General features: G+C 39.0%; 7 protein-coding genes across 11 annotated transcripts; 2 read left to right on the top strand and 5 right to left on the bottom strand.

Annotated features, from left to right (window-relative positions):
- Positions 1-16: 16 nt before the first annotated feature.
- Positions 17-1571, bottom strand: LOC103862778 (glutathione S-transferase F13). 2 transcript variants are annotated; one of them, XM_033290843.1, is made up of 4 exons: positions 1384-1571; positions 932-1178; positions 796-844; positions 17-707 (listed from the first exon to the last, which is right to left on the bottom strand). In XM_033290843.1, the coding sequence occupies exons 2-4, from the start codon at positions 1076-1078 to the stop codon at positions 244-246; spliced, it is 660 nt and encodes a 219-aa protein (XP_033146734.1). In that variant the 5' UTR covers positions 1079-1178; positions 1384-1571; the 3' UTR covers positions 17-243. The 2 variants fall into 2 exon arrangements, with proteins under 2 accessions (XP_033146734.1, XP_033146733.1); XM_033290842.1 differs by having other exon boundaries at positions 1258-1474.
- Position 1572: 1 nt separating this feature from the next.
- Positions 1573-3415, bottom strand: LOC103862776 (autophagy-related protein 18a). Its single transcript, XM_009140469.3, has 4 exons — positions 2505-3415; positions 2101-2308; positions 1897-2023; positions 1573-1815 (listed from the first exon to the last, which is right to left on the bottom strand). The coding sequence occupies exons 1-4, from the start codon at positions 3306-3308 to the stop codon at positions 1725-1727; spliced, it is 1230 nt and encodes a 409-aa protein (XP_009138717.1). The 5' UTR covers positions 3309-3415; the 3' UTR covers positions 1573-1724.
- Positions 3416-3691: 276 nt separating this feature from the next.
- LOC103862775 (protein SRC2 homolog) lies at positions 3692-4946 on the bottom strand. Its single transcript, XM_009140468.3, has one exon. It carries the CDS (start codon positions 4794-4796, stop codon positions 3978-3980), a length of 819 nt encoding a protein of 272 aa, XP_009138716.1. The 5' UTR covers positions 4797-4946; the 3' UTR covers positions 3692-3977.
- Positions 4947-5220: 274 nt separating this feature from the next.
- On the top strand, positions 5221-5883 carry LOC103862774 (mitochondrial zinc maintenance protein 1, mitochondrial). The gene is made up of 2 exons (XM_009140467.2): positions 5221-5518; positions 5607-5883. Exons 1-2 carry the CDS (start codon positions 5278-5280, stop codon positions 5684-5686), a joined length of 321 nt encoding a protein of 106 aa, XP_009138715.1. The 5' UTR covers positions 5221-5277; the 3' UTR covers positions 5687-5883.
- Positions 5884-12172: 6289 nt separating this feature from the next.
- On the top strand, positions 12173-15217 carry LOC103862773 (UDP-glucuronic acid decarboxylase 2). Its single transcript, XM_009140466.3, has 7 exons — positions 12173-12781; positions 12858-13005; positions 13551-13630; positions 13771-13854; positions 13954-14028; positions 14550-14642; positions 14736-15217. Exons 1-7 carry the CDS (start codon positions 12173-12175, stop codon positions 14973-14975), a joined length of 1329 nt encoding a protein of 442 aa, XP_009138714.1. The 3' UTR covers positions 14976-15217.
- Positions 15218-15470: 253 nt separating this feature from the next.
- On the bottom strand, positions 15471-16502 carry LOC103862772 (small nuclear ribonucleoprotein Sm D2). Of its 2 annotated transcripts, none has more exons than XM_009140465.3 (4): positions 16356-16502; positions 16253-16280; positions 15858-16037; positions 15471-15775 (listed from the first exon to the last, which is right to left on the bottom strand). In XM_009140465.3, the coding sequence occupies exons 1-4, from the start codon at positions 16358-16360 to the stop codon at positions 15659-15661; spliced, it is 330 nt and encodes a 109-aa protein (XP_009138713.1). In that variant the 5' UTR covers positions 16361-16502; the 3' UTR covers positions 15471-15658. The 2 variants fall into 2 exon arrangements, with proteins under 2 accessions (XP_009138713.1, XP_009138712.1); XM_009140464.2 differs by having other exon boundaries at positions 15858-16040; positions 16356-16499.
- A 415-nt stretch (positions 16503-16917) lies between these two features.
- On the bottom strand, positions 16918-25452 carry LOC103862771 (caffeoylshikimate esterase). Of its 3 annotated transcripts, XM_009140463.3 has the most exons (7): positions 25021-25452; positions 24829-24922; positions 24641-24673; positions 18121-18267; positions 17896-18026; positions 17658-17795; positions 16942-17551 (listed from the first exon to the last, which is right to left on the bottom strand). In XM_009140463.3, exons 1-7 carry the CDS (start codon positions 25045-25047, stop codon positions 17069-17071), a joined length of 1053 nt encoding a protein of 350 aa, XP_009138711.1. In that variant the 5' UTR covers positions 25048-25452; the 3' UTR covers positions 16942-17068. The 3 variants fall into 3 exon arrangements, with proteins under 3 accessions (XP_033146715.1, XP_009138711.1, XP_018513736.1); XM_018658220.2 differs by lacking the exon at positions 24641-24673; XM_033290824.1 differs by lacking the exons at positions 24641-24673; positions 24829-24922; positions 25021-25452 and adding an exon at positions 18347-18777 and having other exon boundaries at positions 16918-17551.
- Between the last annotated feature and the right edge of the window lie 33 nt (positions 25453-25485).

The following is a 25485-nucleotide window of genomic DNA, read 5'->3' as shown; positions in this document are numbered from 1 at the left end:
AAAAAAAAAAACAAAAAACTCTCAGAATCAAGGTATTTATTTGTTTTTAAATTCACCAAACTTATTTGTAAAATGTAAACGCAAACATACATAGTTTTTTTTTTTAATTTGTATTGCGTTTACATTTACAAATAACTTTTGATTACAATGATAAAACCTTCAAGACAATAGTAAATGCAAAAGAAAAACAACCACCACCTTATCAGAGAAACATAAAGACAAGATGTAGAGAGAATCTTTGGATCAGTTCGTTGGCGGAGCAACGGTCAAGCCAGGTGAGACTTTAAGGAAAGCCGGACGAGAACAAAGGTCTTCCCACCACGCCTTGACTTTAGGACGGTCGTTGACCAAACCAGCATGACACGTCTTCATGAAGTAGTAAGTGTAAGGAACGTGGTGGAGATCCGCGAGTGTGTAAGAATCTCCAGCCAAGTATTTTGTCTTCCCGAGCTTCTCTTCGTACACATCGAGCACTTTCCCTAACTTCTCCAGATTCTCCTCCACGATGGCTGCATCAGGAGTCTTGCCTTGAAGCGGCACAACTATAAGCTGATGGATGACGGCGGAGATCGCGGGGTTGAAGTGGTGGGACTCCACTTCCGACCACAACTTCACAATGGCTGCTTCTTTAGCGTCTGCATGTCTCGTCAGATCCGTTCCTTTGTCTTTGTGTTTCTCTGCTATATATGCCGTGATTGCCCTCGACTCTGTTTTTAGTTATAATATAATCAAAAAAATGAAAAGCATCATTAAAGAAGTATAATCAGCCTGAGCATAATATCGATTGATACGAACCAAAAAGGGTAAGGTCGTCGTCTTGTAGAACTGGAACTTGGCCAAAGGGCTGCATCAAGAAGAAGAGATGTGATTAGATACATCATATAAATAATACATATGCGCATAATAGTATTGTGTTCATGAGTAAGCGTACGTTCATGGAGAGGAAAGAAGGGAGCTTGTGGTGGCAAGCAAAGAGATCGACGGGGACAAGCTCGAACTCAGTCTCCTTCTCGTGAAGGCATAGAAGCACACGTGCCACGCACACTGACATCCCATTTCCATATACCTTCATCGCCATTTCACTCTAACTTCGTAACTCGGAAGAGAGAGTGAGTCAGAGACTGAGCTGTGATCTCATTTTTGCTCCTGCTTCTATATATATAACATATGCTTTTGTCCTGTACAACCAAGCCAATATGAACATGGTCCTACTGTTTCTTGGACTTTTAACAACTATATAGAAATATGAAATCTAACAATTAGGTTACGCAAGCAGTCGAATCTTTGCAGTTCTTTCAGAGACTGGTCGTTGAAATTTGACAGTTTGAAATAGGATTCCTTTTCCTCGTGCCTCGAAACTCGGTATACGATATTTTTTTTTACCTGCCATCGTTACTATGCGCATGAGGATCCGTGAGCGTTCACGTGGCACTCAGCTGCTAGCTCACGTGGTCTATCGTCCTTTGACCGGAACAATGTTGACTGAACTGTTCTTCTTACACAACAAGACAAGTTGGTTTAGTGGAATGTCTGGGGAAGACACAAATTGAAGAGCCCCGAGTCTGTTTTGGGTAGCGATAAAAGGTTTTTGGAAATTATAAGAACCATTCGTAATTATTATACACACAAACTATATACATTAACACCATATGGTTGCACCAACTCTCACCACTCAAGTAGAGCAGAGATAAAAGATAGAAGGAACTTAAGAGAATAGATTGCATCTAGAAAACAGAAGGAGGTTTTAGACAGTTGTGATACTCAAGCTGAGACATTTCTCCCCCATTCACCGGATCAAACTGGCATCTGTAGAAGCTGTTCAAACACAACAAAGAATATAATTCAGGCTCGTCAAATCACATTGCACTAAGAGTTGACAAGTTTTTTTCTTCTTACCTCCCATCCATGCCAAGAATAACAACAGTGTTCTTCTGGTGACCAAAGGCGACTATGTACTGAGTTCCTTCAACCAACCGGAACTGAGCCACCGACCACTCCGAGCTGAAATATTTGGGCAACACTCCTAATAGAGCAAAAAGACTTATGCTTACTGAACCAAGAGACTGCTAAATGGTGAAAGTAGCTGGTAATTATATATACCTTTGAATAATGACAGGGACGAGGATGGGGATGAGGAAGTACGAGTGAGATCAGATGCAATTCGGGGTGTGTCTTTCACCTGAGCACCGGAGTTGCCTTTGAGGCCAAAGACATGGACGGTTCCTTTGTCACTTGAGACAGCTAACCACTGAGCATTTGAAGAGAAAGCCAGACTATAAATCTCTGCTCTATCTGCACCCCTCCTAACCTGTACATTCACATACACACGTTTTGCCATTACTGAACCCATGGACTCCAAACTCGCAAAATATTATTACTATAAAGGATCAAAACTACATTTGAGATTTCCTAACATAATAACATAATAGTTCATTCATCCTCAAGACAGTGACTACTAAACCACCAAATCAGCTAAAAGAGAAAGGCTTTCGATGACTAGTTACCTCTTGTCGCAAGGTGCCATCAACAGTATTAAAGATCCGAACCAGAGTCCCCTTGGAGCTAGCCGTCGCCAACAGATGCCCATCCTGCGTGAGAGCGAAGCAAGCAATCCTGGAATCATGAGCCATAACGAACTTAGTCCGCTTGGAAGCATAATGCTCGATCCTCACTTGGCCTTTCTGCAAACCAGGGCACACCAACACCATAGAGCCAGCCCCCTGAGAGACAGCGCACAGGCCCTTAGGGTTCGCAATGGTCTCAATCTGATGCATCAGCTTGAGGTCCGCGAAGTTGTAGACGAAGATCTTCTGCTCGAGGACGACGATGATCCGATCCCTCCTCAGCCTAACGGATCGAACATCGGACCTGAAGGAGAGCTCGCCGATACACCGGCTCTGGTGATCGTCCCAGATCATGACCTTGTTCGGCGGATACTGCGGGTCAGGCCCGCCGCCGACGAGCGCTAGGATGTTGCATCGGAAGAGCATCTCCACCACGGCGACTCCGCCGCCGCGATCGAAATCGCGCCGGAAGATTTCGCGGAAGGGGTCGCAGTTGAGGATCCGGAAGCCGCGGTCGGTGCCGACGGCGAAGCAGGCGTGGTCCTGGTTGAAGGAGAGGTGGAGCAGCGACGGAGGAGGAGGAGCCGGTGTTTGATCGGAGTTGTGGGTAGCCTCTTCGGAGTTGAGGCTCATGGAGGAGAAGGAATCGAGAGACTCGGTGTCGTCTCCAGGGTCGCGGTGCTGAGAGGGAACAGTAGAGTCGGAATCGATTGGCCAGGGAGAAGCGGAGGAGACGGTGGCCATGGAATCTATAGAAATGAATCTATATAGAGAGAATAATGAAGTTTGCTTGTTGCCGTCGTCTCTTTCAGGCGGCTACTCACCTTCTTATCAAAGATATCCATTTTGGGATAAAACTCGATTATTATTATATTACAGAAAAATTATTCCTGGTTTTTTTTTGTTACAGTTCGTAATTTTTATCTATCTGAGAATAATACAGAGTTTTTTTTTCTATTTCAAGTTCATATCAACTCCTTATATAAATCAGTAGTTTTATATAGCTAACAATGCTGTTAAGACTCCAGAAATGTATAGTTACATCTTACAAATGTATATTATTTTCTTACAAAGCTGAATGTTTTATTGTGCTTAATTTTCTTTATCTAGAAGGATATGATATTAGATATGTTCTGTTTTATTTGTTACCAGTATTTTTGCTTGTTACATAAATCTCGCAACCAATAGCATTCTTATCTAATTTTTATTAAATTGTTTTCATATTGATTTGAAATTAGTTTCTTTAAATTTTTAATTTTGTATATATTCAAGATTTTCAATGATAATAAAATCAACAACAAGCAAACAATATATTTTCTGTTTGAAAAATAAATAGAAAGTGAATAGAAAAAAGAAAGAAGTAAACGTCTACAAATCTCCTTATCAACGACTTTTCACCGACGAGTTGACCCGTTAAAATCGGTAAGGATTCATCGGTGGGTATAGCGCCGGTTGTGTCTGCGGCGGAGCCGCATTAGGATAGCCTTCAGGTGGACATGACAAGCCAGGAAATATAGATGTATACATTGTCGGTGCACTTTCCGGTGTATAACTCATCGGATAGCCATGAGGTGGATACAAGCCGGGGAAACATGTCGGAGGCAGAACCTCCGGTTGAGCCAACGGTGGATAAACCGGTGGCTGATGAGAAGGAACGTGACCGTAACTAAACGATCCAACGCTTGGAAGCAACTGACTCAACACGGGTCCGTTCGAAACTGGCCTGCACGTCACTGCAGGGGGACGAACCGGCTCGTGAGCTATGTAACGTGAGCATCCAACGCCGCTCGCAACAGCCACCGGACCGGTGAAGGAATAAGTGAAACTGATGTCTCCTCCTGGTTTTCCGTTGGTCTTCTTGATTTTGTAGGTGACATATCTTTGACCGGCCTTATCCTTTCCGAGATGATCTAAAAGCTCCTTCACCGGAACGTGAACCTCGCCAATGTCTTTATCACCTCCTCCTCCTCCACGTTGCTCGCATTTGATCTTGAATGTGAGCACAAGCCGGTTGGCCTCAGCTAAAGTTTGGTCGATGGTGAATTTCATTAGGCCGTCGACCCACCTGGGGCTTGTTCCACTGTCTCTAGCCACTTGTGTCCGCTGCTCACGGTGGTCGGAGCATTTGGGATCGCCGGATAACTTGACCGCCACGAAAACATCCATCTTAGAGACTTTCTCAAGCCCTTTTGCTGACGTCACATTTATTTCTAGAGATCTCGTCGTCTCCATGTTGAAAAATTACCAAAGATTGAAATGCAAAAAGCTGGTTCATCTCTAGAGACAGTATATATAGAAGTTGCAGAGACGACTAAGAGAAAGTCAATGGACTATTTCTTTTTTTCTTTTTTTATTGGTCAAAAGACTATTTCATTATTACATCCACTAGTCTCTTTGAAATTTCTAACGAATTAAGAATTTTAATATGCAACCTGCAACAGTAAAGTATTACCATGTAGGAAGGAGTCTGTGTGTGATGAATGAACAGTCCAAAGGCCATATTACAAACTCAGACATATAGGATCCGAAACATTCGGGTTTAGTCCAGATGTAACGGGTACCACTCGAAATATCCGTTAGTGGCCCAATAAAACATTAGGCGGGCCCATTTGGAACCTTCGAAGTCGATCAGAAGGTTTGTCGGAAACCATTTCTATTCCCAATCTTGGCGGAGACGACGGCGCACGACCGAAAAGAGCTGAAAGGAGAAGAAATGGTGAGCAGAGAAGCGTTGATCGCATACAGAGCTCTGCTCAGGGCTACGAGGAAATCATTCGCCGGAGATACCGAGATGCTCAAGGCTTCGGCTTCCGAGATCCGTAAGAAGTTCGAAGAGAATCGCCACGTGGCTTCCGATTCCGACATCCCACGCCTACTCGAAGAAGCTCGTGAGGCGACTGAATTCATCTCCACCATGATCGTCCAGGCCAAACTCAACGAACGCGGCGGATACGGTACTCTATTACACTCTTTCCTCTGCGCACCATCTGTTTGTTGAAATGTCTGACTGAAAACTGATCTTTTGAAATTGACGTGTCTTAGAGGTGAAAGCAAGTCAGGAACACGCGGGAGCGACTTTGGAGCTTCCGACAGAGGAGATGCTCTGGAAAAAATCTGTATGAGTTAAGTCTTGGTGGTCTCTGAGACCACATTGTCACTGTCTGAAACTGGATTTCTTCTCCCTTGCTTGTTTTGTTTTAATAGGGAAAGGTGTAACCTTTTTTTGTGATTCTCTGTTTTGTTCTCTCTTCACAGCAAACCCAACTCAGATTTTTTTAATAAAGAGCTCATCACATTCAATTTAAAATGAAGTCCTTCCGTTTCTGATCTATGATTTGTCCATGAATGACAGGATTTCACTTGCTTTTCATGCCTCATATTGGTTCTATTTTTTTGTTAGCTATAGACACTCACTTTCCATATCTCTTGGAAGCCTTGTCTCAGAGACCCACTTCTTGTATTGTGGCTATATCTATCTCCTTGCTACGTGCTAGTTTGGAATTGAATTGTTTCTTACATCAGTTATGATTTTTTATCTGTCTACTGCTCCGTGCTTGTGCGGTTTCATAGAGTCTGATCAGAAGTTTGAAAAAAATTGACTGCGGGAGAGTGAAACCATGATCTTAGTCTAGTTTCAAACCAGTTGAATAGTAGAACCCTTTGTTTGGATATGGTTTTCTAAAAGAGAACCACTAACCCCATTCATGGTTTTGCTCAGGGGCCCATTATGTTCTCCATGGTTTAAGTTCAGAGTGTTCTACGGTTTAAGTTCAGAGTGTTCTACGTTTATCTTTAATGTCTCATTCATACTCTGCAATCATTTAGTTCTTGTGGTGAGGAGCACTGTCTTTTGTTTCTCTTGTGAGTTCAATTTGTATTACTGTATTTAAAAATGCTCACGCATTACTGGAATTTCTAAGCTCATATTTTATTGATTGCACTGATAACTATACCTCCGTTCTACCTAATCAGTATTAAGCCTAATCAATTATCCCCCAGCCGAAATATTGTAGGCGGCCTAATGTCATATATTGGGCCAGTAGTACTACAGTTCCCATTATTCTCACCGTCCCAAGCTCAAGAGCCACCTAGCGAGTAACCAACCTGTCATAAAGTCAAAACGTAAGAAGAAGTCGGTGTCAACTTCATGAATGCTCGAAATTTTCAGTTCTACCATTTTTGATCCATTTGAAATCGTTTTTATGTTCTTTTTAAACGGCAAGGTACGATGCCGCCAAGAACCTTTGGGCAAGTGGCATAAAAGCCATCTCGGCCTGGTCCTGGCAATTAGGAGTTCCTCTCCAAATTTAAGTGGGGCTTATTGAATAAGGATTCGAAAGATTCCAAAATTTGAGTAAATCCAAGAAATCAGAGATTTAAATAAATCATAAAAAGATTTATTACAAGTTTTAAGGTTTTTTGAAGAAATTTCAGAGTTTTTGAAAAAAAAATTCAGAGTTTTTAATTTTTTCTTAAAAATTATTTAAAATAATACTTTTATTTTTAAATTACCGTAGTTTGATATTTTATCGTTTTATGAAATATATAAAATATATAAAAGTTTTTAAAATTGATTTTTTAAATAATTTTATTTTTTTTCATTTCAAATAGTTTGATTCACTTTTTAAAAATGTGAAGTAATTTTCTTTTTATTTTTAAAAAAATATCAAATACCATCATAAGAAATGATATTTCAATTCTTTATTTTCTACTATAAAATATCATCTAAACCTCACCAAATTTCGTATGATAGATTTTATTACAAAATTCATATTTTTCAATAAGCTGGAATTCGAGAAAAAAATATACAAGTGACTAATCCAATAAACTTGGATTTCATATAAAATTTATAAATGATAGATACAATAAGAGAGATTTAAAAAAAAATGAAAACCTCTAAATCCTTGTTCCAATAACAGTGGCGGACCCAAAGATTAATTTTACCTGGGTCAAATTTACAATTAAAATAAAAAATATAAATAAAAAGAGTCACCAATGAGTTTTGACCTTGGTTTAAGGGGGTCAGTGGGAGCATTTTACCAGCAGAACTACCGATTCCTTAACATTTTATCAACCAAACTTATATGTATTGAGATTTAAGGGGTGTCAGGTGCAACCCCATCTTCCTCTGTAGGTCCGCCACTGTCCAATAATATCCCCTAATGGATCGTTCGACTAGGACCGGTGGACTCTAATACAGCATCTAGAAAAATGTTACCGAAATGTTCTCAAATAGTATCAAGTATCAACTCAGCAACTTTTCCTTTCAAAATGTTCTGATTTAGTTATATAAATATATTTATCGACCATCTCACTGAAATTTAGTTTTAAATTGATACGGTTTAACTTAAAATATGATATATAATCTTTTTTTTTGTTCAAACTCAAATTTCATTAGAATAATTAAGGTGGGCTCAAGGCCCATAAGGCCTGTTTTGCCAAAAGGTTTGCAGAGTTGTTTGACGATCTAGAAATAAACTTGAAAGCAATAGATTTAAATGTGGTAGATAGAGAGTAAATGTCCCGTAGAGCGTTGTACATCTCCAACTTCATCTCTTTCTGGTTGATGGTATTGATCAATACTTGCGAATACTTGCGAATCTGAGAAGATAGTAATGGAGTCGAGGCTTAGGGCGAAAGCAGAGTTTAATCTACACATACATACATTTATAAAGCGTCTAAACTGGATTCGTTTACATGATCTTGTTGTTAGCTAGTCTTATTCCATGTTTTGAAAATTAATATTCAATTGTTATTATAATAAAGTAAAGAAATTGATTTGAAAAAAGAACCATGTTAGCCATCGCAAATCCAATAATTTGGGCAAGAAAGTGAAGGAGATATGCCGCCACGTTAGAATCACAAGTCAACGTAAACGCTAATGCTCATCCCCTTCTTTTTATTTTTCACCTCCAGATCCAAAGTTTTTATTTGAGTTTTTAGTTCAATGACTGATCAAAGTTTATAACATTTAAATTCAGATAACAATATTATATAATTCAGGTTCTTGGAAATTTTGTAGTTTTGCTTTGTATGTACTATGAATGTCTTCAACTATATCAAAACTAATTTGTGTGGCCAAGTGAATTATTCCGACATAAATTAGATGATAGCCTCAACTTGTTTTTTGAGTAACAAATCTATTCTATTAAAACAGCAGTATGACCTATTGATAAATGTTATGTCCAACCATTTATTTTTTTATTTAAAGAACTTATATATATTAATTTTTTTTGCTCAACTGAATCTAAAGACAATTAGATAACCGTAACTACTTTTACTAATCTAAATATTCCATTTCGTAACATTCAATTTAATGTAATCCCACAATACACGGGATCCACTTCTTTCCACTACACATTATTTGACATTTTCAGTTATTAATAATTGTTTTTTTCATTTTGTTTATACCAAATGAACATGGCATTGGGTAAATAACAGTTACAGTAAATTGCATATTGGAGTCTATAACAAACACATTAACGATTTGATTGAGGAAGTAGTACGGGTATATAATCTATTAAACCTCCATCACAATAATTTATAAACTTCTATAAGAATTAGATTTTTTGAAAATATCTTAATTTTCTATGACAACAATATTTTAAATTTCAATATCTTATATTTGAGCTATTATATATATTTTCAAGATGTGTATAACAAACACATTAATTTGTTATATTAATAATTTAAAAAAAATTCTTTTTGACTAATACAAAACAATTTAAAAACTTGGTTTTAATTTTAGTTTGTTATAAATAAATTAAAACAAATATGAGACACACCAAATAAATGAATTATTCTATTTTGATTGTTATACAATTATTTTTATATAAAATATAAATTGATTATAAAATATTGAAAGCATAAATAAATTTTTTATATGAATATACGTTATTTCGTAAAATAAAAATTTTACAAATCAACTCAGTATATATTAAAATGAAATTTTAAAATTTAACTAATATTAAATTAATTAGTGGTGGAATGGGTTATTAATAACATTTAATTTTTAGAGAAATTGTCAAAAATATCAATTTTCATATTAAGGCTAACCACTTTTATCCTCATTTTTAATAAATGGTAAGCGATATTTATAACCCTATGGTTAGCTAATCTAGACTTAGGGTTTAGAGTTGAGGGGTGGTGTAGGGTTTTTAAAATGTAAAATTTAGGATTCTAATAAATACATAAATAAACACTTTAAAAATATAGAAAAAATTTCAAAATAGTTTCAAACATAAAAAAAAATCTAAAGAAAGTTAAAAAAACATTTATTAAAAAGTTTAAATTTGAAAAAGTATAATTGAAAATTATATATATATATTATATATTTAAATAATTATCTATAAGAGTCTTTCGCTACTTAATGAAGAAGGTATTTTTGAAAAAAAAAATTTAATGGTGGTAAAAGTGAATAATAATACCATGAAAATGGTAAATATGAATATTTTCCTAATTTTTATGACCAAAGGTTTTATAGGTTATTTCAGTAAACATGCAAACTATTTATCAAGTATGAAAATGAGCAGACATGACATATTAACACATTTCTATTAAAAAAATTGAACTAATACAATAGCGTTAAAAAATAAATTAAAAATTTACTATTTTAAACCATTAAAACAAAACAAAAACTAAAATAAGACGAGTATCTATATATAAATTAAGTGCAAAACATGTAAAAATTTAAAAATAATTATGTAGAAAAATGATTATGTACTTCACTAAACACAAATATGATTACAAAAGAACACAAATATAAAAAATTACATATTTCAAAAAAAATTATTTACAGATCTTTTTTAGCTCGTGGGCTTTTTTGAAAAAAAATACATTATTGGTTGGGCTTTCGAAGTTACTTTATATCAATACTATTAAAACAGGAACATGACCTATTGATATATATGTGGTCGAACTATTTTAATACAATTATTAAAACTTCTTATTAATCATTTAAGATAAATATTATACAAAGAAAAACGTATATATGACTAAAAAAACAAATATAAAATTAAATTTTAACAAAAATGTAAAACGAAAAATATACCCGCCCATTTAAGGGCGGGTCAAAATCTAGTACTTATATTAAATTGATAGCCTCAACTAACACGTAAATAAGACAAGTTATACTGCAATCATTTAATTATGCATCTTTTGTTGTCATTTCATATACGAATAAAAGATATAACTGATGGTCTGTTCTTGTAAAACTGCATGGGAATTAGGAACAAGACGAATATACGATGCAAATGCAACTGATGAAATATTAAATAGTATATTCAATTCATACTCCATAGTAGCTATATAAACGCATTAGATCCAAAACAATGCATGTTGGAAGCAATAATGTTTTTTTGGGTCTGCTACATTTCTAAACGAAATTAGATCCTAATATTATGTTAATTTGTACCCACCACCACCCACGTCGGCTCTACGAATCCAATTAAAATGTTGCACCCAAAACAGCTAATGATGTTTGTTTTTATTATACACGTTTTCTATATTTTCACCATTAATCCAAATGTTCCCTTCCATCAAATATTTTATATTGCTCCGCGGACCTATTCAATATCTTTCACATATATCATCAAAAACAGCTAAGGAAATATCTCAAAGTATACAGTTTTTATTTGACTAGTTAATCAAATAAATGTTACTATAAGCAAATGTTTCAACCATATAGTTAGGATATGCTTTTAAAATCAAACAATGATACGTAGTTTAAAACTTTATTGACTCGTCCATGTTTACCAACCCGTTTTTCTCTTAAACATTTTCCCATACCATTCTTTTAGACGACTTAAAACAATATTAACATGTTTGATTTGGAGTTTTTATTTATGTTAAGAATATGACAAAATAAAACAAACAACAAGTCACATTTAAAGCTCAGGTAGACACGTTTTGTGTATTATATATCACGTTTCCCAAACCATTAGGGTCAAAAACGTTATGAATGTGACTATGTAAAAAATAGTTTGTTATTAGGACATTTTAGCTTTTGTTTAAAACGAACATTATGTTTTCTTACTAGTTTGTAATTGTTCGGCAAATTACTAATTCTATATGCATGTTGATTGTTAATAACCTAAAGGGAAAAAAAGTAAAAGAGAAAAACGAACGTCGAAATCACTCAAAGCTCCTACCGATTTGGCTTTGAGTGCTAAGTTAGGGTTTGGCATTGACTTTGTGGTCATTAGCACACCTAACGAACCTATCACATCATTTAGTTACACTTATTTTTACAATTAAATTTTTAGAAACATTATAAATCACATTATTATATGTGCCTTTTTTTTCTTGTTGCTGCAAATAATGGAGTAAGTAACAATATTATTAATGCCCGACATTGAAGTAAAGTCCAAGAAAATAAATAAAAATTCCCATTTAATTCGCACCCTAACCGAAAGTACTAACCGAAAGGGTATTCTCGTAAATAACAATGATAAACCAGCCTTGATCTGTAACGCATTCGCTACTTAAATACACAGAAAGGCCCGATTCGCTTTTCACTCTCGTCTCGTTCAAACTCGACTCAGTTCCCGGCGAGTTCGACTCGGAGATTTTTTCTTTCCCCCCAAAAAAAAACCGAAGAAGGAAGCGAGATGGCGAGCGAGCTGATCAACCGGCGACACGAGGCGGATCAAGCCGGCGCCGATGCGTACTACCCGAGACCTCCCAAACGGTGGCTCTCCGCGTCCCGTCCGATGCGTTACATGCTCCGCGAACAGAGACTCATCTTCGTCCTCGTCGGAATCGCAATCGCGACGTTAGCGTTCACGATCTTCCCCCGCTCCACCCGATCCATCTCTTATTCCGATCCGTTCGCCGGCTACGGAATCAAACCCGAGGAGTCGCACGTTCCGGCCCAGAGGAGGCCCAGCGTCGAGTACGTGAGCCGGATCGGGTCAACGGGGGGGAAAATCCCGCTGGGATTGAAACGCAAGGGGCTGAGAGTGGTCGTGACGGGCGGCGCGGGGTTCGTGGGGTCGCATCTGGTGGATCGGCTGATGGAGAGGGGAGACACGGTGATCGTGGTGGATAACTTCTTCACGGGGAGTAAAGAGAACGTGATGCATCATTTCGGGAACCCTAACTTCGAGCTCATACGCCACGACGTCGTCGAGCCCATTCTTCTTGAGGTGGATCAGATCTATCACTTGGCCTGCCCTGCCTCCCCTGTTCACTACAAGTTCAATCCCGTCAAGACTATCATATCCTTTTTTTTTTAAATTGAATTTTGTTTTGGGAGATATGGAATGTTGTGTGTTTCTTTGACTCGATGTGTACAAGACGAATGTGGTTGGGACGTTGAACATGCTTGGTTTGGCCAAGAGAGTGGGTGCTAGGTTTCTACTGACGAGTACTAGTGAGGTTTACGGTGATCCTCTTCAGCATCCTCAGGTCGAGACTTACTGGGGCAACGTTAATCCCATCGGTAATCCTTCAAATTAGCGTGCTCTGTTTTGCTTGTTTTTTTCATTCATTGGTTGTGTTCTTAAATCGGAATCTAAAACATATTCCATCGTGATTTGACACGATGACGTTTGGAGCTTCTCTGTCTTTTATGGCCTTTTGAAGTTTCTTTCTTTCAATGTGTCGGAAAATGCGCACGTTAGGGAGAGAGAGTTGTAAGACAGGTGTTTTGTGGTGTGTCTGATGGGAATTCCTTTCGGATCTGGTCCCCATCTATTTACGGTCAAACCATTGTACCGTGAAAAACGGGTCTTATACGTTTCTCTATCTTAGACGCAGCCACCACCACACTGACTGCTACCCTGACATTTCGTTAACATGCTTCCAAATTCGAGAGCTTTTAATGATTTTGCTTTTACGCAACTCATTTTACTGACACACTCACGTTTACTTGGCCGTTATTGACTGTGTTCTTTGAATTGTTCTCGAGTCTTCTTAAAACGTGGTGAAATCATGTTTCTTTGTGCTTTGATTCATGACTGATGTGGTTGTTATGGTCTGGAACAGGTGTTCGTAGTTGCTACGACGAAGGAAAGCGTACGGCAGAGACTTTGGCCATGGACTATCACCGTGGAGCCAATGTTGAGGTTGTTTTTTTTTTTCCTTTTCATTTTCCCTCCCGTTCAAGCCAAGTTATGTTTATGTCTAGTAACTGATGCGAAAAAAGAGACGGAGTACACGTTTCAGTGACTAACTTTTTGTCTGCCTTGTTTGATTGTGGTCACAGGTCAGGATTGCTAGGATCTTCAACACATATGGTCCAAGAATGTGTATAGATGATGGGCGTGTTGTCAGCAACTTTGTTGCACAGGTTGGTCAATAATCTAGTGGCACGAATAGTAAATGATTTTAAGAATGGTTTAGTGGATCATGAGAGTAATGATGGTCTGAATTGGTAATACTTGAACAGGCACTAAGGAAAGAACCGATGACTGTTTATGGTGATGGGAAGCAGACAAGAAGTTTCCAGTTTGTTTCTGATCTGGTAAGCCCTCTGCTTTTTCTCCCGCAAAGAACGATTCTGATCTGGCTAGAACAATATCTTTTATTATGTCATCTCTTTGTTCTAACTTAAGATTTATTCTTACGTTCGTGTGGGAAAGTGGAAAACCAAAAACAAATTGGTAGGTTGTCAAAAGCTTTTGCAGTATCAGACCTTTTAAGTTATTTTTCTATTTACTGGGAGCCACACTTTGGCGTAGAAAGAGTTCTTTAGGATGAGAGAGAGAGAGAAAAAAAAAGAAACAGGGAAAGTTAATTTGTGTCGAGTGAGCTCACATGCTATTGTAATTTGTAAGAGAGTGTGTTGTGGGATCTAACAACAAAAGGCTTTAAACATGAGACTCAAATCTCTGAGAGATATAAAACGGTACCCACTTTAGCAAATCTTATGACAATGGGAGGGTATCAGAATCATGTGACAAAGGACCACATGGAGCCTGGTTATTTTTTGGCTGTTGATTCTGTTGTACTGAATCTAGTTTTGTGTTACTGTGATGCATAAAGGTTGAAGGTCTGATGAGATTGATGGAAGGAGAACATGTAGGGCCATTTAACCTGGGTAACCCTGGTGAATTCACCATGCTCGAGCTTGCTAAGGTCTCTTTCTATACATACATACATAGTAAAACCTTTTTGAGTTCTTTACATTGAACCCTGGTGGATGTTGATGTCTTTGATTTTGGTTTGCAGGTGGTGCAAGAGACGATAGATCCAAACGCAAACATAGAGTTCAGACCAAACACAGAAGATGACCCTCACAAGAGAAAGCCTGACATCACAAAGGCCAAAGAGCTTTTAGGATGGGAACCAAAGGTGTCTCTTCGTCAGGGACTCCCTCTCATGGTGAAAGACTTCCGTCAACGTATCTTTGGTGACCAGAAGGAAGGCTCCTCCGCGACTGCAACAACCACCAAAACAACCTCAGCTTGAGCAAACGCAGATGCTAGTAGCTGCCATAGTGGTTTATAACCAGAAATCATAAGCCACTGCTTGCAGCCACAATGTGGAGAGAAAGAGAGCTTCGTTTCATAAGATTCATTTTGTTTTTGATTTTTCTATTTTGATATTATATTCGTGTAACGTAGAGTAAGAGTGGTGCGTTTACTATATTCATGGGACCTCACTACAGTTTAAGGAAAGCTTTTGCCTTTTGCAATTAGTAAGTTTTGTGGTGACAACATAGCTGCTGCGCTTTAGTCAACAACAAGACAACAGTAGGTTTAAGACTCAAAATCAAAGACTTTATCTGAAGAAATAGAACACTGAATGATAGAGATAATTATACAGTTCATTCAAAAAAAAAAAGAAGAGATAATTATACTGAAACAATTGTATATTTGGCAAGGAAACAAGCCACAAGCAGACTCATTCCTTTCCCTCCAGTAATGTAATGCGACTTATCTAGTTAAACAAAAAAAACTCGTCTTTTGCAATTTTAAAGTTTAGTGGCATTACTCAAGGGTGTATCTTTAGTCATAAGAGATAGGAAGTGAAAAAATACAAGGAAACGCTAGATTTAAGACTCAATAGTCAAAGATGTTTATCTCCTCTGATACAACCATAAAGATTTTGATGAGAAAAAAACAAGTACAAGCAGGTGACATCTCTCTCTCTCACTTGGGATTCCTGAGGACGATAATGACAGAGTCCCCACGGAGAAACATCTTGCTGATGAAGCGATCTCTGTTGACGGGAAGAGCCTTCTTCTTTCCTTTTCCAGTTTTAGGAACCTAAAAGAAACCATAGAGAGAAGAACGCCCCATGTAAGAAACGAAAGGAATTTCAATACAAAATAGAAAAGGCTATCTTTACCTCAGTCCACATTTCTCTGACGTTTTCGAGAACCATGTTGCAGTGCCTGTCAAAAGCTCTAACACGGCCGAGAAGTTTCCTGTTGTTGCGGCAATTGATCAACACCTGAGTGTTGTTCTTAACACTCATCATCAGAACAGAAAGGGGTCCCGTGTTGAACTCCTCCTCTTCCGTTTTTCCCTGCTAACAAAAGTACATAAAAAGCTTATATGAGGGACTCTATGACAAGCATAATCAATCATTCCAACACCATAAACATTCACAAAGCTAAAACTCTATGACTATCTCTGAGCAGACACAAGACAATTCTCACAACAGTGCATCTGATCTACTACTAGCATAACCTCTACAAGATGCAGAACCATAAATCAGTAAACGAGAGAGATTTTACTTACGTTGGTGGTATCCTCTTCCATTGGCCTACTGCAAAAAATACGAAACCAAAATCAGAGTGTTAGAAATTATAAAACTAGCAGACGAAGCGAAGAACCCTCCTACCTCATGTTGACTCGAACAGAACTCCGACGCAGATCCAAGAAATTAGGGTTTTATCAGCTAAATCACGCTCCAGGCGGTGTCGAGAGTTGGAGAGTACGTGGCGGTTAAAAGAGGGCTGCTTCTAAAGGCCCACAGAACTATTGAGCCTACGTATTATTACACATATAGAGGACTTAAGCTAAGATAGCCCATTAACTATTCAACTACTTCACTAATAGCCCGAAGATTTCAGCTTTTTCACACTATTATATGCATATTATTTATTTATTTTTTAAATATTTTAAATCTATTTAGCAAACATTTACTTTTAGTATTCATTTCATATAGAAATGCTTTTATTTAGCTTGTACATTGTGTACCTATTTAGTGTTTCTTGAAAAGATTTTTATGTAATCTAGTAAGCAAAATTGTTTTAGAACACCTCCAAAATATCTCATAATTTTTTTGAAAAAGAGAGAATTTTTTTTTTAGATATCTTTGAAAATCCTTTTATCATGTATTTATATATTAATGGTTTATTTTGGTTTTAAATATTAAATTTTAGTCAAGTAACTAAATTTTATGGAAAATACTTAATTATATTATTAAGTTTAGATGATAAATAATTTTATTTTTTAGACCCTGATATTATTAAGTAGGTCCGAGAACAAGAACAAGGCTTAATACAAAATGAACACAAAGGAAACAGATTATTCTCTCCAGTGATTAGGTTATTACATAGAAGATCGATGGACCAAACGGCGTCCACCACCGTTTAAGCCACAAAGGAGACTAGCATATTGCCTTTTAGGCTTCCCTTGATCATTACAAGCGCCTTCAACGACCTTTTCAAGGACCTTTTTTGCGGTGACATCTCGGACCGGAGTGACAGTGAGTGAAGCGGAGTCGCCGGTACGGTCATCAAGCCAAGTAATTATGTCAGCAAAAACAAGGTCAACGTTAGCATCAGGCTCACCAGAAGTCAACCCGTGCCACATGCCTGGATAAAGTTTAATGGTTTTGTCACGTGAGCTTGCTTTCTCGAACAGAGCTTTGCTAATCTCTGGATCGGTCAATATGTCTGCTTCACCATGAAGAACAATGAAGGGTAGTGTGATCTCGTGGAGACTGTCTTCGAGGTTCATGCTCGTTCTAAGCATCTCAAGTGCTGTTTTGAGCCTTGGTTTGTCTTGATATATCAGCTTGTTATTCCTTATCTACATTATAGGAAGTTAGGAACCATGTGTTAGGACATTTACTTTGGTCTCAAGTAAGTAGTTTAGGTTTGAGAAAAAAAAGTAGTTTAGGTTTGAGTATATATACCTCTTCGCGCTTGACCGGATCTTTGAAGGCAGCATCGATAACATCTTTGGTGGGCACGATCTTCCATTTTGGTATAATCTCTTCAACTCTTGTTAGTAGATTAATCACTACTGGATGTGGTTTCGCCTTCTCTGATATCTGCTCACACACTTAACTAGGTAAATGCTAACAAGTCTTGTTTGTAATTAATTGGATTTGTGTATCAACTTGGTTATAGAAGAAACGTGACACGCCTAACCTTACACATTGGAGCGACGAGAAGGGCACCATTCCAGAAAGAAGGATCTTTCTTGTGTAGCAACAAAGCAACCGCACCTCCCATTGATTCTCCATACAAGAATCTGCCTTTTTCTTTATATTCTTCCTGCGCTGAAATACACAAATATTATGTGCTAATAGTTAGTTTTATGGATGCATATCAGTACTAGAGATGATGCTAGAATATGTTATTTTTTTCAGGTACCAGAGATGGAGGTGTAATAGTCATAGCAGTCGTTTACTATGTTACTGAACTTTTTGATGTAACAACGAGCTCCTTGGGATCGACCATGACCTTCGTAGTCCATTCCAAATACCGCATATCCTGCTGAAGCCAGCCTTATCCCGCATTCTAATCCAAACATAAACAACTATCATTGACTAATCCCTTACAAATGGGGAACAAAAGAACTGAAATCATGCCTAACTACGTTTTGTTTTCTTCTTCATGTGTATATAGTTTATTATAGTAAACTATAGTGATTAATGTGTGTCTTCAACTCAAACAGTAGATGGTAAAGCAGTGTCTGCTCACCTGGCTCTATGTTAGCTGAGAGAAGCAATTATTATATTTTGTAAGTAAAAATTAAATGTGGCAGATTCAAGAAACATGATTAGTTGTCAAAGACGACAATCAATGAAGGCCGGTCACGAGTTTCTCGTTGTGCAAAGGGCTGAGAGAAACGGAACTAAATATTTAGATCCGTGGGGACTCTATTATATACTCTCGAGATTTTTTTTTTTGCCAACAACTTATTTACTTCTATTGTTAGGTACACAATCACGTTGATCATTATTAGATACAATTTTTTTTTTTTTTTTTTGCTAAACTGTAAATATCATATAAATGAGCAAAAGATTTTACAAGAAGATCTTAGTTCTGAAACCATCAAGGCAAAAAAAATTAAAACAAGATGGAACAAAGGCAAATATCACTAAACAGAGGAGTCTATCTCAGCCACATTTGCATGAGGCTTTTGAAAGGCTTCCTTTGTCTCCTAGCTGAGATGATGTTTCGCACCTCTCTGTCGATACCATGGAAAACAGTTGCGCTCGATAAAGAAGCTTGATTATGAATGAGGTTGTTCCTCTGTTTCCATAGATGAAAGATAACTGTTTGGCCTGCAATTTTCCTCAAGAGTGTGAGGCTCTTTGAACGGGAGGAACGTATCCAAGAGAGTAGCTTCGACCAGGTCGTGATCATTGATGGCGGGGGTTGGCATCTTCTCATCACCTCGGACCAAACTTCATAGCTATACGCGCAGGTAAGCATAAGATGGTCTCTCGTTTCATCATATCGCGTACAGAAGGGGCACGCTGGTGCTATCGGTAGACCCTAGGCCGCGAGCCTCGCCCGTGTTGGCAGCCTGTCGTAATTCGCAACCCACATCGTGAATGCATGTTTAGGAATTCCTCCTTTGAACCAGACGACGTCTACCCAGTCTTTTTCCTCCTCCCTCGGCCTCAGCATCTCCCACGTTGTAGATGACCTGAAACTATGAGAAGGACAATCAGCCACAATCCATTCATACTCATCTACTTTATCAGGAGCTAAAGGCAAGGTAATAGTTGTAAGATAGACATGAAGATCAACTTCCTTTTGTGCTCTAGGATGTGGGAGTTTCCAAACATTCTGTCTGATTGCATCAGCAACAACTGCCTCCTTTCTAATCGTCAATGCTCTCGGACCCGAAGGACCTATGTACTCGATTAACTGGCCAAATGGCGTCCAGACATCAAACCAAAAGCTAGTAATCCTTCCATTTCCCAGGTTGGATTGACAGAACTGAATCGCTAAGGGTCGGAGATCTACCAACTTTTTCCAGGTCCAAGAATCCGTTTGTGAGGCTTGGATGGTCCAGAAAGACTTATTCTGTAAGTGGATACTCCAGTGCCAGTCCACCCAAAGAGACGGAGCTTTAGACAAAAGCAACCAAATGAACTTTAGGCATAGGACTTGATTCCAAACAGAGAAGGTCCTAAGTCCCAGCCCACCTTCTTGCTTGGGGAGACACACTGTCTGCCAAGCTATCTTGGCTACTCCTCTCTTCTCATGGTTACCAGACCAAAGGAACTGGGAGCACAGGGACTCGATGCTTTTAATGCAGCCTTTGGGGAGAATGAAAGCAGAGAGCCAAAAGGAGACGAGACCGAAGATCACAGTCCTCAGCAACTGCAGCCTTCCAGCGAATGAGAGGATCTTAACAGTCCAAGATTGAATTTTCGAGGTGATCTTCAGCAACAAGGGAGTATATTCTGAAATCTTTAGCTTCCTGCTCATGAGAGGAAGACCGAGATACCTTATAGGAAATTGACCCGAAGAGAATCCGTAGCTAGCAATAGCCGCTGATTCAACCTGGTCAACTCCTGAAGTGAAGAGCTCGGTCTTATTAGTATTCATATGAAGGCCGGACCAGGAAGCAAAGTCATCGAGGCATTCCGCTATTCCATGCAGGCTGTTACTCGTGCCGTCGAAGAACACCATGACGTCATCAGCAAACATGAGGTGAGAGATCCTCAGCTGTTCCGTTCTAGGGTGATACCCAATAATCCCCGACTCATAACGAGAGAGGAGCAACCTAGAGAGGCATTCCATAGATAGAACGAACAAGTAAGGTGATAGGGGATCACCCTGCCTAATGCCTTTTGTACTCTTGAAGAAACCTTCAGTAGCGCCATTCACACAGACAGAGAAGGAAGCCGTAGACAGGCATTCTGATATAAGGCTAATATAACTTTCAGGAATGGCAATGGCTCGAAGAGCAGCGATGATGAAATTCCAACGGACGCTGTCAAACGCCTTCCTAAGATCAACCTTTAACATGCCTCTCGGTGATAATGCATGGGTGGTGTAGCCATTGACGAGGTCTGTTGCGAGCAGGACATTCTCAGCTAAGAGTCTCCCTGGGAGGAAAGCAGACTGAGCTTTAGAGATCATAAGCGGGAGAATATCCTTAAGCCTTGTAGCCAGGAGCTTAGAGATGACTTTATAAACCGTATTTAGACAAGATATTGGCCTAAAGTCCGTTGTCAGTGAAGCATTCAGCTTCTTGGGAATGAGAACCAGGTTTGCACAGTTCCACTGCTTGAGAAGCTTCCCTGAACGAAAGAATTCTAGAACCGCTGCAGTTACTTCCGGACCCACAACCACCCACGCAGATGTGAAGAATTCTGCTGAATATCCGTCAGGCCCAGCCGACTTATTCTTAGGAAGGGAAAAGAACGCATTCCTAACATCCTCAGCAGAGAAATCCTTCTCGAAACTAGCCACTTGACTTGCTGAGCACTTGAAGTCGAAGAGAATATCCATGTCGCTTTGTATGAATAAAGGATCCGCAACCGGGCCCCCAAGGAGGTCCCCAAAGTAATCCACGCATAGCTGTTGGATACCCGATTGAGAGGTAATTTCCTCCCCGTTAGGTGCAGTAAGGAAATGAATATGATTTTGAGCCTGCCGGGAGGCTGCATACCGATGAAATAGACTAGAATTTCCATCCCCAAGAGATAGCCAGTTGATGCTTGTTCTTTGGTAGAAGAAAGCTGTCTCAGCTGATGCCAATTCTTCCCACTCATGTTGAGCCTGAAGCTCGGTAGCAGCGTTAGAGGATGAGGGGAGAGATAGCATAGCAGATTGCGCATGGAGGAGTTTCTCATGAGCCAGAGCCGTTTTCATCTCAATGCCCGAGTAGTTTTGACGGCTAAACTCTCTAATAACATTTTTCAACAGCTTCAACTTCTTTGATACCCTAAACATTGCTGAACCCGTAATGTTATACGAGAACCAGCTGATGCAAATAGTAGAGAGAAACTCCGGGTTCTGAAAGAGGAAGTTGTAGAAACGGAAAGGCTTTTTAGTTCTCCGTCTGTCGGGCTCCAACGTGATGGATATGACAGCGTGGTCAGAGAAATCCGGACTGCCCACAAACGCAACCGATGAAGGGAAGACCGGATACCATTCATCATTCACCAAGCTCCTATCTAGCTTCTTAGCCAAGGGACTCGCCTTCCTCTTGTTCCACCATGTGAATGTTGTACCCCTGAAATTAAGATCATCCAAGTTTGCATCAGATAGGCAGAGATTAAATTCTCTAATTCGCTTATCCATATTTAAAGTTGGGAGCAAAGAGTGTTCAGATGGGTCCCTGATTTGATTGAAATCACCCAAGATCAGCCAAGGCTTTGTGCTCATAGCCATATCATCCGCCATGGCCGTGATCTCCGCCCAGAGAAGAGACCTGTCCACAGGGTCGTTTGATGCGTAAACTACCGAGATAAACACCTTAGCTGGTGTAGAAGAAGGCCAGGTCACTTCAGCAGTGATCATCTGGAGTGACTTAGAGATAATAGTAATCACCAGGGAGGGATACCAGACAAGCCATATTTTCCCAAGAGGAGAGAAACCATAGTTGTCCTCAGTAAACCACCCCGAAAAAATTTGCGACACAAACTTATTCATCTTGAGTTGCTTCACGTGAGTCTCAAGGATGCCGCCAAAAAGAGGAGAATATTTCCTGATCCATTTCCTTAATCCGCTGCGGTGAGAAAACTTATTTAACCCGCGTACATTCCAACAAAAAAGGTCCGTCGACATTATTTAATTGAGTTTGGGGCCCCTGCCCCGGTCACCCTTTTGGCCTGAGTATTTCAGACCTGAAAATTTCTTCTTATTCCTTACTACCTGAAAACCCAAATCCAGGTCGTGCTTACTTAGCTTCCCTTCCTCCAATTCTGAGTCCGAGGATTCGACATCAGAGGAGTCCGGCTGGATGTCAGATTGAGAGGAGTGAGAAGCACCATAGCGGCTCTTTAGCCTCATAGATCTGAGGTAGTATGGTGTGGTACTGGATTCTCCCAACGCTAAATCTGTAGATGATCCCAGCTTAGAGTCACTAGGTAGCACTTCTTGCACACTCTGAACCTGCTTCTTACCTAGCAAAATTGGATGCACCCCCTGCTCAGTTCCTTCCGCTTGCGCAATTGGCTCTTCTTGCGCTGACTGCCTAGCCAAATCTGCGAGCCCCGGCGGGGAGGTGTTCTGGCCATCGAGCGAAAGATGTTTTGCCTTAACACCCGAGCTGCCGACCTCTCTCCAAACCTGCTTGTCTCTAGATTTTCCCCTGCGCGTTTTCCTACCAGGAGGATCCGCTTTCTTCTTCTGAGGGCATTTTGCGGAGGAGTGCTTCTCAGAGTTGCAATGCTCACAAACTTTAATCACAGAGGGGCAACGCTTTGAGACATGGCCAACTTCCTTACAAATGCCGCACACAGGTGGCATCCAAGGGCTTGAGACAAGAACTCGGCTGATTGCGCCAGAATCAAACTGAACATTTACAGCTTCCGGTAGAGGCTTCCTTGGATCAATGATCGTAAAGACCTTAGCAACCTCAAGGTTAGTTTTATTTGCAGTGGAGGGATGTAAGTACTCCGGGTGACCTACAAGCCCAGCAATCCTCTCCAATCCATCCTCATTGAAGAATTGAAGGGGCACATTTCTAAGCTCAAGCCAAATCGGCGCAGAGGTGAGCTCGGGCTTTCTCGGAACGACTCCTGGTTCCCATTTGTCCACGAACATAGTTTGGCCCTCAATCTGCCAGAGCCGCTGCTGAACTACCCTGTGCCTTGTTGCCACATTCGGTATCCGAAACAGGAACGCAAAGCCCTCCATTTTTGAGACTGCAATGTCCCTATATTGTTTGCTCCAGATCCCATTAACAATGTTGTGTAATGTTCCCTGAGACGGAGGATCAGAGTAGAACTGGCCGATGATAAATGGCTCCCAAGATTTTCTATTCTTCTCAATCACCGAGTTTAGAATTTTGATGCAAGCTTCACCCGAGGGTAGTGTAAAGGCTTCTCCTTTCTATGACTATTAGAGACACCATGACCATACCTCCATAACCTTTTACTAATTAAAGCTATGACTATTTTTTATTATCTACTATACTACTTCCTCCATAACACTCGGTCACCATAAATCAGAGCAAATAAAAAAAAGAAAGATGAGGATAGTGTTAACGTTTCCCCAAAATAAGGGGTATAAATAGTATATATATTTAGACGTGAAGATGGGTCAAAGAACACGTGGAGAATGTAGATGAATAACAAAGACTAAATCATAAGTACGAAGCAGACATAGGTGTAATGGTCATACCTTGCAAACTAACAACAGCTTTTGTTATAAATTTCTTTCTATCTGCTACTTATAAAAAGAGGGGTCATTATCTTTTTATTTGTTTCAAAGTATATTGTAATCGTCCACTTTATACTATAGAAACAACCTTTTTGTTTGTCTATTCTTTTCCTATAAAATCCCCTATTAGATTAGAGATCGGATCTGCAATAACTACATGGTAGATACTACACACAAGTTTCAATTCAAGGGAAAAGAAAAATCATGGATTATACCACGCAAAAAGCTGATAATTAATTATTTTTAATTTAAATCCGATCTGCATGCATGTCGGTGTAACAAACGCTCAACATATTAAGCAAACGAACAAAACTTGGACTATAGATCACAGTTATTCTACAGAGAGTAGCTCTTAATTAACTACGATTCCCAGTAAAAACATCAGACCATGCAAATAAGTATATGCATATATACACACATGTTTTAATTTTATGGTTTAATCGAATAAGATTATTTCTTAGTTTGTTTGGGGTAGACTAGATGACTGTGGAGAGAGGAGGGGCATTAAAGGAGAGTAAAGATGATAATTAAATACCTCTCATGAAGCCACTGCACTCCATCCCGTAGCCTGCCGCACATTGATCAATTCTTCTTTTTTTATTTGTGATTAAATAATTAAAACACTTATAAAATAGGGTAGGTTTTTTTTTAAGAATTAAAATAGGGTAGTTGATGAACTTAAAAGAAAATATTCAATGAACAAGGAGAAGAAGAAGGTGTTACCATGGCAGAGGAAGATGAGAGCTTTGGGAGGAGAAGTGGATGGAACCCATCTGCAAGCGAACAGCTCAACGTCTCTCGAGTTTCTTATGCATTCCTGTTTAGTAGTAAAAAAAAAACAAGAAGGTTGTTTTGTGTTTTCTGATATAGAGAGATTATTGTAAGACAAATAATCAAGGATCCGAAGAGAGAGACCTCTTGGTAATCAAACTTGAACTTCATCAAGCTCTTTCGTTAGTGTATACAATATACTTTGAAATATTATTTTCGTTTTATCGCTGCCCGGTAGAAGAAGAGAGAAAACGAGCTAAACTGCGTTTCAGAGAGAGAAACCTGGGTGGAGGCGGTTATATATAATTTACAGATATTGATGATACTTTTTTTATTTATATTTTTACCTATATTTCTCAACGAATTAAAAAGACATTTAAATTTTAGTGAAATAATTTAGAAAAGAAAACAATAGTTTGTGTTTAAAAACAATCCACAGTCCATTGTGGTCTGGATTTGGGCTTTAATGTTTTTGGGAAGGTAGGTGTTTGGATAGATGTTTACCTATTTATGGGTCTGTGAAGAGATGGATTTGTCATGTGTACTATTTGCATTTTGAACATATATATCATCAAATGACCCCCAAAAAAAGAACTGGGCGTGTGAATT

Source organism: Brassica rapa, chromosome A04 (assembly GCF_000309985.2).
Source record: "Brassica rapa cultivar Chiifu-401-42 chromosome A04, CAAS_Brap_v3.01, whole genome shotgun sequence".
NCBI classification, from domain to species: domain Eukaryota; kingdom Viridiplantae; phylum Streptophyta; class Magnoliopsida; order Brassicales; family Brassicaceae; genus Brassica; species Brassica rapa.
Note: the sequence above shows the minus strand (reverse complement) of the source record. Positions and strands in the feature narration are given on the sequence as shown.